General features: G+C 44.0%; 1 protein-coding gene across 1 annotated transcript in view; it reads left to right on the plus strand.

The window, feature by feature from the left end:
- The first annotated feature begins 5,098 nt into the window (after positions 1-5,098).
- PMCH (pro-melanin concentrating hormone) overlaps positions 5,099-12,371 on the plus strand; it is a 34,540-nt gene continuing 27,267 nt past the window's right edge. The window contains exon 1 of the mRNA XM_044280604.1: positions 5,099-5,296. Coding sequence (XP_044136539.1) covers positions 5,218-5,296 — 79 coding nt within the window. The 5' untranslated portion in view covers positions 5,099-5,217. The remainder of the gene's footprint in view (positions 5,297-12,371) is intronic.

Consider the following 12,371-nt stretch of genomic DNA (forward strand, 5'->3'; position numbering starts at 1 on the left):
ATCATTGCAATCATCCAGCATCTGCACACATGATGAAAGACAACTACCACCTGTGTTCTCCATTTATAGTGCAAAATAAAACGATAACATTTTAAAGTACCTGAAACATAAAAACATTTTAACAGCACACAACATAATAAAGTTTAGCCTGTATTACACTGGCTGAAAGTGGGCCAGATAATCGCAAACAAGCATCCTTAGGAACACTCATTAGCGATAATCTAGTGTAATACTGCCATCGATTATGTAATTGCCCAACGTTCATGGGGAAATCAGGATTTTTTTTATTTATTTTTTTGTTTTCAAAAGCTTTATTGAAGGTTCAAAATACACATACAGTGATTTATACTGCACAGTGTGAACAACAGTAAACTGTACAGGAACAAACATTGAGTAAGTGCTACATCTGGTGTTAAGTGATGTCAATTAAGAGATTGGCCTATATATCCTGGGATATCTGTGTCAGGTGAGGATCATCTTTTGAAATTCCTGCACTCCTGCCAGCCTTTCCAGCCAGCTCTGAACTAAGTGTACATATGGTTTTCCCATGCCGCTATTTCTTCAAATCTGTAAATAGAGTCAGCCCTACTTATACAGTGGTCAATGGAGGGGGGATCGATTGACAACCAATTTCAAGGGAACAACAGGCGAGCTCCTATAATCAGTTTCTTTAAAAGGAATGCTACAACAGTAAGTGTGTTGGGGCGAGACACACCCAAAAGAGCTAATTTAGGATAAAATGGCACATTGGATTTGAAGATATCATTGCTTTTTCCAAAAATCTCTATCCACCAACTGTGAAGTGGGGGGCATGTTCACCATATGTGGAAGAATCTGTAAAATCATGAAAAAATATTTTCATGTTTTAAATTTTGATGGACAGTGGGCTAATGTGGTATCTGATGGCATGAGATGCGTTGCAAAAAGAGCTCCTACCGTAGGTAATTTCATCAGTCTGAGTTTTTTCACAGAGGTAAAACCTACACAACCTACATGGCTCAATTTAAAAGGCAGCTTCAAATGCAGACACCGCAAATGCATTTGCTGCAAGCATATGGTCACTGATAAGGTTTTCAGGTCCACAGCAGATGGCAAAACATTGAATATACAATCATATATCAATTGCAATACTAAATATCTGGTGTACTTGATTACCTGTGAAATATGCTCACTACAGTATGTAGGCTGTACAATTAATCCCTTGAAAAATAGGATACGCAAGCATATCTCGGACATACCGCATCACAAAAGTCGTAACGTTTCAACTGCTAGTCTACACTTCGCAGTATTACATGCAGGGTATCTGGTCTGAAAGTTCATGGTATAGAGAGGGGGGGGGGGTTTACCACCAAGAGGGGGTGATCACAGAAGAAAACTTCTAAATAGAGAGGCCTTTTGGATCTTTCAACTGGGATCCCATCAGCCAGCAGGTCATGTCCCCTCCTTCGTTAAATAGAGAGATAACAGGAACCGTGGACCCACGGATTGAAGTGGGAAGACTCTGCCTCAGTTCAATAGGAGCCCAATCTTATACGTCTCTCACTTGTATGAGTAGAGAAGGTAGTGGGAAACCCCAGGCTGAGTTTTGGAGCCATTTCCATGCTTCACCAGTGGCTTTGATTGGTGGGCTAAGGTGTGGTTGGTTAGAGGGGTTGTTTGAAGAAGAAACCAGGATTTCCTAAAAGATGACTGGAAGATCAAGGCTTCCATCCCCACCCATGACTTATGGGGTGGTTGTCTAAACCAATCTATTACTCTCGATAAGAGAATGGTCCTATTATAAAGCATTGGGTCAGGTAAGCCTATGCCTCCAGACGCCCTGGGTCGCTGAAGAACTGAAGAGGCCAGGCGAGATTTTTTTTTTTGACCCAGATGAAAGTACGTATGTGTTTCATTAGAGTCAAATTGTACATTTTTCTGGACTGGAATTGGCAATACTTTCTGTAATTAATTCAACCTAGGTATCACTGATGATGTAACCATGTTCTTGCGCCCAAACCACAAGAGCATGGGAAGATGTAGTGCCTCTAGATGTTCTTGTAAAGATTTTAATAGGGGGGTATAGTTGGGATGGAAAAGGTTTTGAGGTTCGGAGCTGATCTTGATCCCCAGGTACGTGATAAATGGGGCATCCCAAGTAAAAGGAGAGTGTGTTATTAGATCCAGCTTAACCAAGGTTTTCAAACCTAAACCCAAGATGTGTGACTTTTTCATGTTGATTTTAAAATTTGATAGGGGGCTGAACCTTTCTAACAGGTCATATATAAGTGGTAGAGATATTACTGGGTTGGATGATATTATCAGGAAGTCATCCGCAAAGGCTGCTACTTTGTGTTCTTGATTGCCCAATTTGATGACCCTATCCTAACATGCTGTCTTATGGCCTGGAGTGGAGGTTCCATGACCATCACAAAGACCAGAGGAGAGAGCGGACAACCTGGTCTTGTACCATTCCTAATTGGGAATGAGGGGGAGATTGTGTCATTCACCGATGTACACCGATACACTGATCGAGTACTGATGCTGAATAATATAAGTGTCAGGTAGGCCGAATTTTTCAAGTGTAAGGCCGAATGCACACAGCCGTGTATCCCGGCCTGGCATCCTGCTGACAGCAGGAGCACACAGCGTCATTGGTTGCTATGACGCCGTGCGCTTCATGCCGCCGCTGCACTACAGTAATACACTCGTATGATCTATGCAAGTGTATTACTGTAGTGCAGCGGCGGCATGAAGCGCACGGCGTCATAGCAACCAATGACGCTGTGCACTCCTGCTGTCAGCAGGAATCCAGGCCGGGTTACCACGAACTGCTCACGGCCTTAGGAGTATGAAGTCCCATTTGACCCTATCAAAGTTCTTTTCAGCATCGGTACTAAGAAGCACTAGAGAGTAAGAATGTTTCTTTGCATGGACCAGTATATTTATTATTCTAGCGGAATTGTCTTTACCCTTCCTTCCCATAACAAATCCCGTCTGGTCTCTGTGAATTAGCGATGGTAGGACTGAGGAAAGGCGATTAGCTAGCATTTTTGCCAGCAGTTTTAAATCTAAGTTTAATAAAGTTATGGGGCGGTAGTTTGAGCAATGAGTTGGGTCTTTCCCTTCTTTAGGGAGGATGGTAATATGTGCTTTTGTGATATCTGTAGTCAGGGGGTGCCATGGAGAGATTGGTTACATATGGACAGCAAGTGTGGCAACAGGGAGTTGCTGAATGTGCGGTAATATAGGGCTTGAGGCCATCTGAGCCTGGAGCCTTCCCCTTAGGTAATTTTTTTATAGCCAGAATTAATACTTCTGGTTTAAACTGTGATCGCAGCGCGTTTCTCTGAATGGCATTTAGTTTTGGTAGTGTTATCGAGTGGAGCAATTTGTTGATAGATTCTAAAGTATGTGAGATGCTATTCATTGATTCATGTTGGGGATTATTGTATAGAGACTGGTAGAAGTTTTGGAATTGAAGGGCTATATCTTTAGTTGCTATAGCTATTCCTCCATCTGGCATGGTAATTTTACATATATAGTTATGAGCTTTTCTCTGTTTAATACAGTTCATCATAAATTTACTGGCTTTGTCACCATGTGTGAAGAATTTATACTGTGAATGAAATATTTGGCCGTTGCCGTGTTTAGATGTTTTTTTAATTCAGTGCGTAGTTCAGTTAGCTGGGAGCGGTGTAATTCTGATAAAGATCGTTCATGAAGGGCCTCTTTTCTTTGTATTTCGGATAGAAGTGTTTCAAGCCATTCTTTTTTGAGTTTTGAACCTAGACTGATGAATTGACCTCTCATATATGCCTTATGGGCATCCCACACCGCATGGGGAGGTTTCCAGGAGGGAGTTCAGTTAAACGCCCATGGGGCCACTTGTGGTGTTAAATGGTTACTATCACTGGAGAGTTGTCAGACAAGTGGATGGAATCTATTAGGACCTTTGAGCATAGATGAAGGTGTTCTTTGGAGCTAAACAGATAATGCAATCTTTGGTACGGACCATGTAGGTTGGAGAAGAATGTATAATCTCATTCAGAGGGATTGAAAGTTCTCCAAATGTCTACTAAGTGGGAGTTATGGATTTTTTTGTGTATAGATCCGAGGGCTTTATATGATGAGGCTGATTTACGAGATAAGGAGTCTGAAAGAGACTCGATTGTGATATTAAAGTCACCTCCCTACTCCTTCTTTGAAGGTTTCTATAATTGGAAAAAGAGCACCAAACCAAGCAGTAAACATTAATAAATGTATACATCTGACTTGCTATAGTGCCCTTCATAAGCAGGCCCGTCGCTAACAGACAGGCAAAACAAGCAATTGCTTGGGGCCCCGAGCTGGCCCGGGGCCCCAAGCAGAGCCAGTGCTTGTTTTGCTTCCTTTAGGGCTGCAGCCGCCTGAGCGCTCTATAGAGAGCCTCAGGCGGCTGCAGCACTCCTGGTTACCTTCCGAATTCCTCCTCTGCTGTGCTGACTGCTGCTCTGTAGCGTGGCCGAGCTCTCCTCCTCTACCTCCTGGCTGTCACTCAGTCCGGCCGGGTACCGCGCGGTACAGGAACAGGGGATTCAGTTTCCTGTTCCCAGCCGGACTGACAGGAAGTGTACACTGAGTGAGTGCTCACTTCCTTTTAGTCCGGCCGTGGCCGGGAACAGGAAACTGAATCTCCTGACCTGTACCACGTGGTTCCCGGCCGGACTGAGTGACAGCCAGGAGGTAGAGGAGGAGAGCTCGGTAGAGGAGGTAGAGAAGGACACAGGGAGGGGGAGGGGGGACTAAGAAGGACATGGGGTAGTGGAATAAGAAGGGAGGGGGGAGTAAGAAGCACACGGGGAGGGGAATAAGAAGGACACAGGGAGGGGGAGTAAGAAGGACAGGGGAAGGGGGGGTAAGAAGGACATGGGGTGGGGGAATAAGAAGGACACAGGGAGGGGGAGGGGGGAGTAAGAAGGACAAAGGGAGGGGGGAGGAGATGAGGAGAACACAGGGAAGGGGGGTGAGGAGAACACAGAGAGGGGGCCGTTGCAGAGCTCTAAGGGACGAAAGAGAGAGCTCTATAGAAAAGGGGGCAGGACAGGGAGCTCTTTCACACTACGCCGCCGCGCACACACACATGAGTAAAGTGACACTTTTATCCCTCCTCAAGGGGGCCCCTCTCTCAGCAGCCAGCCAACCACGTGATCTCGGCTGCCGGCAAAAAAGAAAACCTCCTCAGAGTCGGCAGTCATCATGAAGCGGAATTATGCTTCAGGAAGCCAGAAAAGAAAGAAGAGAAAGGAAGAAGAGGATAAGAAAAAACAAGATACTGGTAAGTGATAAATTACATACACTAGATAAAATAGCTCTACTTGTCTTGTATAAATGGTGTAATTTTGCAGCAGGTTAGCTAGCAAAAATATGTTTGTTAGCTACCTGCCTGATGGCAAATGCTGCTTGTAACGAACAGTTAGTGCAAGCAACTACAGTATCAGGACAACCCACATGTTTTACTGGTATTGTTTATTAACTATTTAACAAGGTATTATAGTCATCTGTTGCAACTTTATAATAACCATCCAGATACTGTTTATAGACAGTTTAACCAACTAATAACCCTTAACAAAGTGTTAGGAATATCTGGTCTGTCTATCTATGTAATGTTTATAGACGTTTTAAAAATGGTTTCTTATAGGTTTACAAAATCTTTGCAGCTTTGCGTGCGTAAGGTGGGGAGGGCGTGGAGGGGGGGCCTCCATGTCTATTTTGCTTGGGGCCCCCAAATTCCTTCAAACGGCCCTGTTCATAAGTAAATATAGAGAGAAAAGACCAAAAGTGGGCCACATGCCAAGACTATAATAATAGTACATCAATGCATATTGTGGCAAAATAAGGGGGCCAACTATAAAGAAATGTAAGTACCAGCTCCTGAATCCAGAACAAAACCTACAAAAAATGGAGCTCACAGAGTACCGTATTTTTCGCCCCATAAGACGGCCCCCCGCCCCAAAAAATGAGGAAAAATGCCCCTGCGTCTTATGGGGTGAATGCTGACATTTTTACATCGCAGGATGCAATGTATGAGCGAGCGAGGAGGGACTGGGAGGAGGACCTGGGGGCCGGCAATTGCGGCAGGGCGGTGCAGTCACTGTACTCCGGCCCCGCCGCTCCAGTGCTGCACTATACAAATATAAAATGTCTCTTTCAATTAAAAGTGATTAAACATGCCCCCCACTTTTAATATTACCGTACACCCAAAAGCTTCTGTAGAATGCAGGCAGGCAGGCCGGGTGGACGGCAGCGTAACTCCCTGATGTCACGTGCCTGCGCCGCCTACTTTATGAATGAAGCAGGTGGCGCAGGCAAGTGACATCAGTGAGTGACGCGCCAGACGCCCGGCCTGCCTGCCTGCGTTGTACAGAAGCTGTTAGGATGTACGGTAATATTAGGAGTGAGGGGGCATTTTTAATCACTTTGAATTGAATGAGACATTTTATATTTGTATACTGCAGTACTGGAGCAGCGGGGGGGGGGGGGGTCTGTGGGTGACAGTTTTATGGGGAACATCTGTGGATGGCCAGTTAAGGGGTGGGGGGTCTGTGGATGGCACTGTTATGGGTTGGGGGGTCTGTGGATGGCACTGTTATGGGGTGGGGGGTCTGTGGATGGCACATATATAACAGTGCCACCCACAGATCCCACATAACAGTGTCCTTCACAGATCCCCCCTGTAACAGTGCCAGCCACAGATCCCCCCTGTAACAGTGCCAGCCACAGATCCCCCCTGTAACAGTGCCAGCCAACAGATCCCCCTGTAACAGTGTCAGCCACAGATCCCCCCTATAACAGTGTCCGTCACAGATCCCCCCATAACAGTGCGTCATCCACAGATCCCCCCATAACAGTGCGTCATCCACAGATCCCCCATAACAGTGTCGTTCACAGATCCCCCCATAACAGTGTCCTTCACAGATCCCCAGTAATAGTGCCATCCACAGACCACCATTAGTTCCAAACCCACCAAAAGCACACCTTTTGGTTAAAAAAATTAATAAATCTTATTTTCCTCCCCAAAAACCTAGGTGCGGCTTATGGGCCGGTGCGGCTTATAGGGCGAAAAATACGGTACTAGTAAAAAAAAAAGACAATGTCACTTTAAAAGGAAAGGTAGCAGAAAGAAACACACCAACCTGGTCGTTACACAGACTAGATATTAATTATCTATTGTAAATTCTTATATAGAAAATGTAGTAAGGGTATGATAACTATCAGGAACCCATAATCTTTCACATCAATTCATCAAAGAATAACAATAAAGTAGTACCCAATAAATAAATCTTCCCTTTATATGAAGACCTGGGACCTGCTGCAGGAACTTACCTGAAGGTTCTGTGTACACAAACCAGGAAGGCGCTACCCCGACGCGCGTTTCAGCGTGCCTTCGTCCGGGGGTCATAAATGTATACATCTGACTTGCTATAGTGCCCTTCAGTAACAAATACCTGCCCTCTACATCCTGTATACCGTATGCGCATAATATTGGAAAGGAGTCCCCTTTCCGAAGCCCACACTCACGCCCCTGGAGGCCAAGGAGTCTGAACCACAATGAAACCATTTAGGAAAACTAGAATGGGAAAGATCTGGATAGTGATTGAACTTAAAATGGGTTTCCTGTAATAGGAGGATCAAGCATTTATTTTTTTATATGAAAGAATTTGGCATCTCTTGGAGGGCGAATTAAAGCCTTTCACATTGTAAGAGGCGATATGTATTTCCGCCATTTATGTTTAAACTGGAGGAAAAACATGATGTAGAATTTAGCTAAAATATCTCCATATCTCTGTATGTCATAGTAGTATTCAGCCTCTCTGTGCAAAGTGGTGGCATCTATCAGAGGGTCCCTCATATAGTATCCAAAACGTATATAATCAGATGGGCATCTACTAAAATAGAAAATAACATGAATAAAATATAACTCGATATAACAGTACAACAGAAATGTCGCAAATAGAAACATATAGCAAGTCATAAATGCCATGTGAATGCGTATTAAACGTAAGAAGAGAAGGGGGGAAATTAAGTGACATATAGAGTCACCCTTATACAAGATGAAGATCTAATTAGGAGATTAGAGAGACAAGTTAGGGTATATAATAGTATAGTGGAGTAATCCCAGGAAGGAAAAGAGCAAGATATATAGGAGTAAGGGGGGAATGGGTCAAAAGGTCAGTTTGAGGAGATAATGATGAATGTCCTTTTATTCACCCATTAGTAATCTTCTTTGGGTTGCCCCAAATTTCCCTTCTTATTCTTGTGAGACCTTGGGGTACGCTGTCTTTCCCATGGTTCCGCTGAGGGTAGATCTGGGAGGCTTGTCAGATCTTGAATGGGATCCCAGTTTAGGATATCCAAATAGCTAATCTGCAAGTGGTCGTAGACTGCGTCCAAATCCAGGAAATTGGTAATTGACAATCTACGGCCTACGTGCATAAAGGAAAGTCCAAATGGGAAGGACCATCTATATTGTATATTATGAGCTCTAAGCCAGTCCGTTAGGGGCTTTAAGGCTCTTCTTTTTTTAAGAGTAGATTGAGTGAGGTCTTGGGAAATAAGGACATCATGGCCGTCCCATCCCACTGACGGGCAGACCGCGCTTTTGTAAGGACAGCTTCCTTTACTGGGAAACTCAGGTATTTACATATGACATCCCTTGGTGGAGCTGTGGGAGTTGGTTTCGGCTTCAGAGCTCTACGTGCCCTTTCTAAAATCCCCTCATGGGCTGAGTTGGGCCCCAGGAGAGAGAGGCAGATTTGGACAATTGTATTTGGGATGTCGCTCATAGTAACTGTCTCTGATATGTCTCGGAAGAGTAAATTATTCTGCCTCCCATGGTTTTCTTGGTCTTCAATGGCGCTATATAGTGTATTTAAATTGTTTTGAATAATGTGCATCAGCTGTGTTAGCGCAGATTGATGTTGGAGAATAGCCGTCTGAGAGTCCTCTTGGGATTCTATTTGTCTCCCTATGTGGCGGACATCTTGTTTTATGGCTGTTATATCCATGCTCAGTGGTTCTAGCACCGATGCTATGGAGGTAGTTAGAACCTCTTTCAGGTATGTGCGGGACACGGGAAGATTGTCATGTTCGTCATCACCTCCATAAGCTTGGTCCGCCGGTTCTCTCTGTTTGTTTCCCGCAGCGCGTGGTGTTGCCGCCGCCATTTTGGAGTCGCGGGCTACGTAGGTTGATGCAGCTTTCTTAATAAATATGTTCATCTCTTCGCTATTTTGGCAGAGCTTTTTGGTGTCCTGGGTTCTCTCCAGTCTTCGGGCCTCCAATTTTGACCATATTTAATCTCTCATGCAGTTTGGCCAGACTGTAAGAGTGATCTCATGCACGGAGCTGCAGTCTCATGCAGCCATCTCCTTCTGGCGCTAGCTCCGACCCCGGGAAATCAGGATTTTTAAGCGTGCTTACAAATCAGCATTTGCTGGCGGCAGATCATGCTGTCTAATTACGATCTGCTGCCGGCAAACAAGTCAGTATGGGACGAGCGATGGCATTAGTGATCACTCCTCCCCATACTATGGAGGAAATCGCTGCTTGTAATAGCAGTGGTCTTTCCCACTAGCGAGCAGGCGATTGTTGGGAAAGAACGCTTCCCTCCCAACAATCGTCTGTCTGTTCTTTTATTCTAATACAGTCCTAAGTGTAAAATAAAATTAAAGCATGTTAACAGCCCACAACGTAACGTTGCAACAAAACCAAAACTAGCTTCATTTGCATCTTTACAGATCAGGTGCTCAACACAAACGGTCAATTCAAGGTCACTATCTGGTCAGTGCTATGCAGAATCCCCCTTCCCCTGAACAAGAACATTAGTATTGGAGAATTGCAGTTCACAGGATGGGGTAACTTTTAAATCGGCAGGGTTCCTACCCAGGGGAGTTGCTAGGGTCTCAAAAGATCCGGGGTCCAAGCCCAAGCGGATCTATAAGTCCCTCCTATAGAGCCCCCAGTAGTAATAAGAACACCTAATGCCCCTTGGATTTATAATACCCCCACAGTGCTCCCAGTATTTATACTGCACCCTACTGTTATAGTGCTCGCCCTGAAGTGCCCCCAGTGTTTATAATGCCCCCTGGTGGTGGTGGAGTAGAATGGAAAAAGTTGCAGCAGAGCCAATATGGTGGAATGTAGGCCTGATGCAGTAAATTTCAATAAGAGAAGTTTGATGCAGCGATATGGTACACTTGCAATAGTGGAGCTGAACTGATGCAACAGAGCTACTGAAGTGAACCAGAACTGGTATCGCAGAGCTGGATTAGTGGACCTTGTTCCTGTTAAAGCGAGCAGAAGTTGGAATATGGGGTAAAGATTCCCAAGCAGTAAATTCGGGCAGAGGAATAAACTGTATCAAATGTTGCAGAACAGGAGATGATACTGGAGCAGGTCCCTGAACATTCATCTGTGCAGAAAGGTCGCGCACAGCCTGGTTTACCTCTCTTGTTGATTTGCAGCCAGCTATGCATCAATGGCCTGATTATTTTATGTCTCACCTATTGGGGTGGATTCTCTAAGGCTTCTTTCACATCTGCGTTTTCAATTCCGCTATTGAGATCCGTCTTAGGATTTTGTCCCCATTCATTGTCAAACTGACCTGAAAACTGACCTGAATGAAACGGAATGCACCAAAATGCAGTCCGTTCCGTTTGGTTGCGTCCCCATCGCGGACAGAAAAACGTTGCAAGCAGCGTTTTTCTGTCCGTGATGTGGTGCAGAGCAAGACGGATCAGTCAATGGGGACGGATCAGTTTTTTCTGACATAATACAAAGCGGATCTATCCCCCATTGACTTTCAATGGTGTTCATGACGGATCCGTCTTGGCTATAGAAGACATAATACAACCGGATCCGCTCATGATAGATGCATACGGTTGTATTATCAGAACAGAAGCGTTTTTGCAGATCCATGAGGGATCTGCAAAAAACGTTAATGTGAAAGTAGCCTAAGTTGCTTGTCCGCAATAGCAGGTATTGGGCCTAATGGAAAGGTGGAGCAGGTTGAACATAGATGTAGAAGGATGTAGGTGTTACAGCAGTGGGTGTGGAACCACTGTGTCAAGCAACAGGTTTGACTTTGGGTTAAACCTAAGAGCATTATCCTGGCAGTCCCCTGGTATTCACTCTTTAACCTTTGTACAGGGATCTGGACTTCTCTGCGGAGAAGCCACCAGACCACTACATTTTGCAGTACTCCCGGTATGGTTGACAGCTGACCCACGGGAGTCAGAGACACTGGAATGAACCCTCAGGCTGAGTATACAACATACGTGGAGCCTGTATGTCTGTTCAGCTCCCTAGTATGGTGCCATATGGCCTCAGTGTACTGCCATATAATGCTCTGTCAGGTGCCATATGTATCTGGCTGTTTTCTCTTGTAGTAGTAAAACTCCCACTGAAAAACTTGGTAATGGAACTTGCTTTGGAACAGGTCATAATCATTTTCTGTTCAATTTGTATGAATCCAACAGAATAAAAAGCCTGTGTATTCCTCTGTATGAGAAACCAGAGGTATGGGGAGGTGCAGCCTGCTGTATTACAGTTCCATACAACTTGGAGGTTGTATAGAACCACAACATGGCTGTGTGCCTGAGGCCCAAGGTTGGGTTCACCATGTAGTTTGCAACAATTTTATTTTAGTCAAAGACAGTAATGGATTCCAAAGGAATGAAAGCAAGGCATAAAGGAAAGACTTGTATTTGGCTCATAAACTGAATCAAAAACCGATGGAATGAATGTAACCTACAAATCTACTTTTCAATGTATGTATTCCCTCACAACAAAACAGGTTCTGTATAAAACTGCCGTTTTAATAGCTTCACTTGTATTCTAAAAACTTGTTGTAACTAGGCAATAACTATATGTGTAGTCATATTTCCTTAATTTCAATAGCCATAAACTTTACACTACTCTGGACCCCTTTATTTACTCGGATTTGCATTTTACAACTGTACTTTATGATACATTACAATTTAAGGCCAAACCCAAAGGTTAACGCACAAGGCCAAACCAATATTTTGGCTTTGCTTAATAAGCTTAGCCATTTTAGCTGACTACATATGTATGAAAGCAACACATCATTACACAGTAGTGAAAGTAATGCGCATATATACTGTTCCATTTATTAGAATTAGAAATATAAGAAATCTTGCCATTTGTTAGTAAAAAAATAAAAAATAAAACAGAAAATGTATTAAAAATAACACAAACTTTCTTTCACTAAACTATTAGATACGATATTCAGAAACAGCTAAAAAAAAAGGGTGAAACACCCTGTATACGAACCAAGGTAGTAGGTATACCATAAGTACACCTAACCCATTAGGAATCTTTCTGGTGATTAA

Source organism: Bufo gargarizans, chromosome 2, assembly GCF_014858855.1.
Source record: "Bufo gargarizans isolate SCDJY-AF-19 chromosome 2, ASM1485885v1, whole genome shotgun sequence".
Lineage (NCBI taxonomy): Eukaryota > Metazoa > Chordata > Amphibia > Anura > Bufonidae > Bufo > Bufo gargarizans.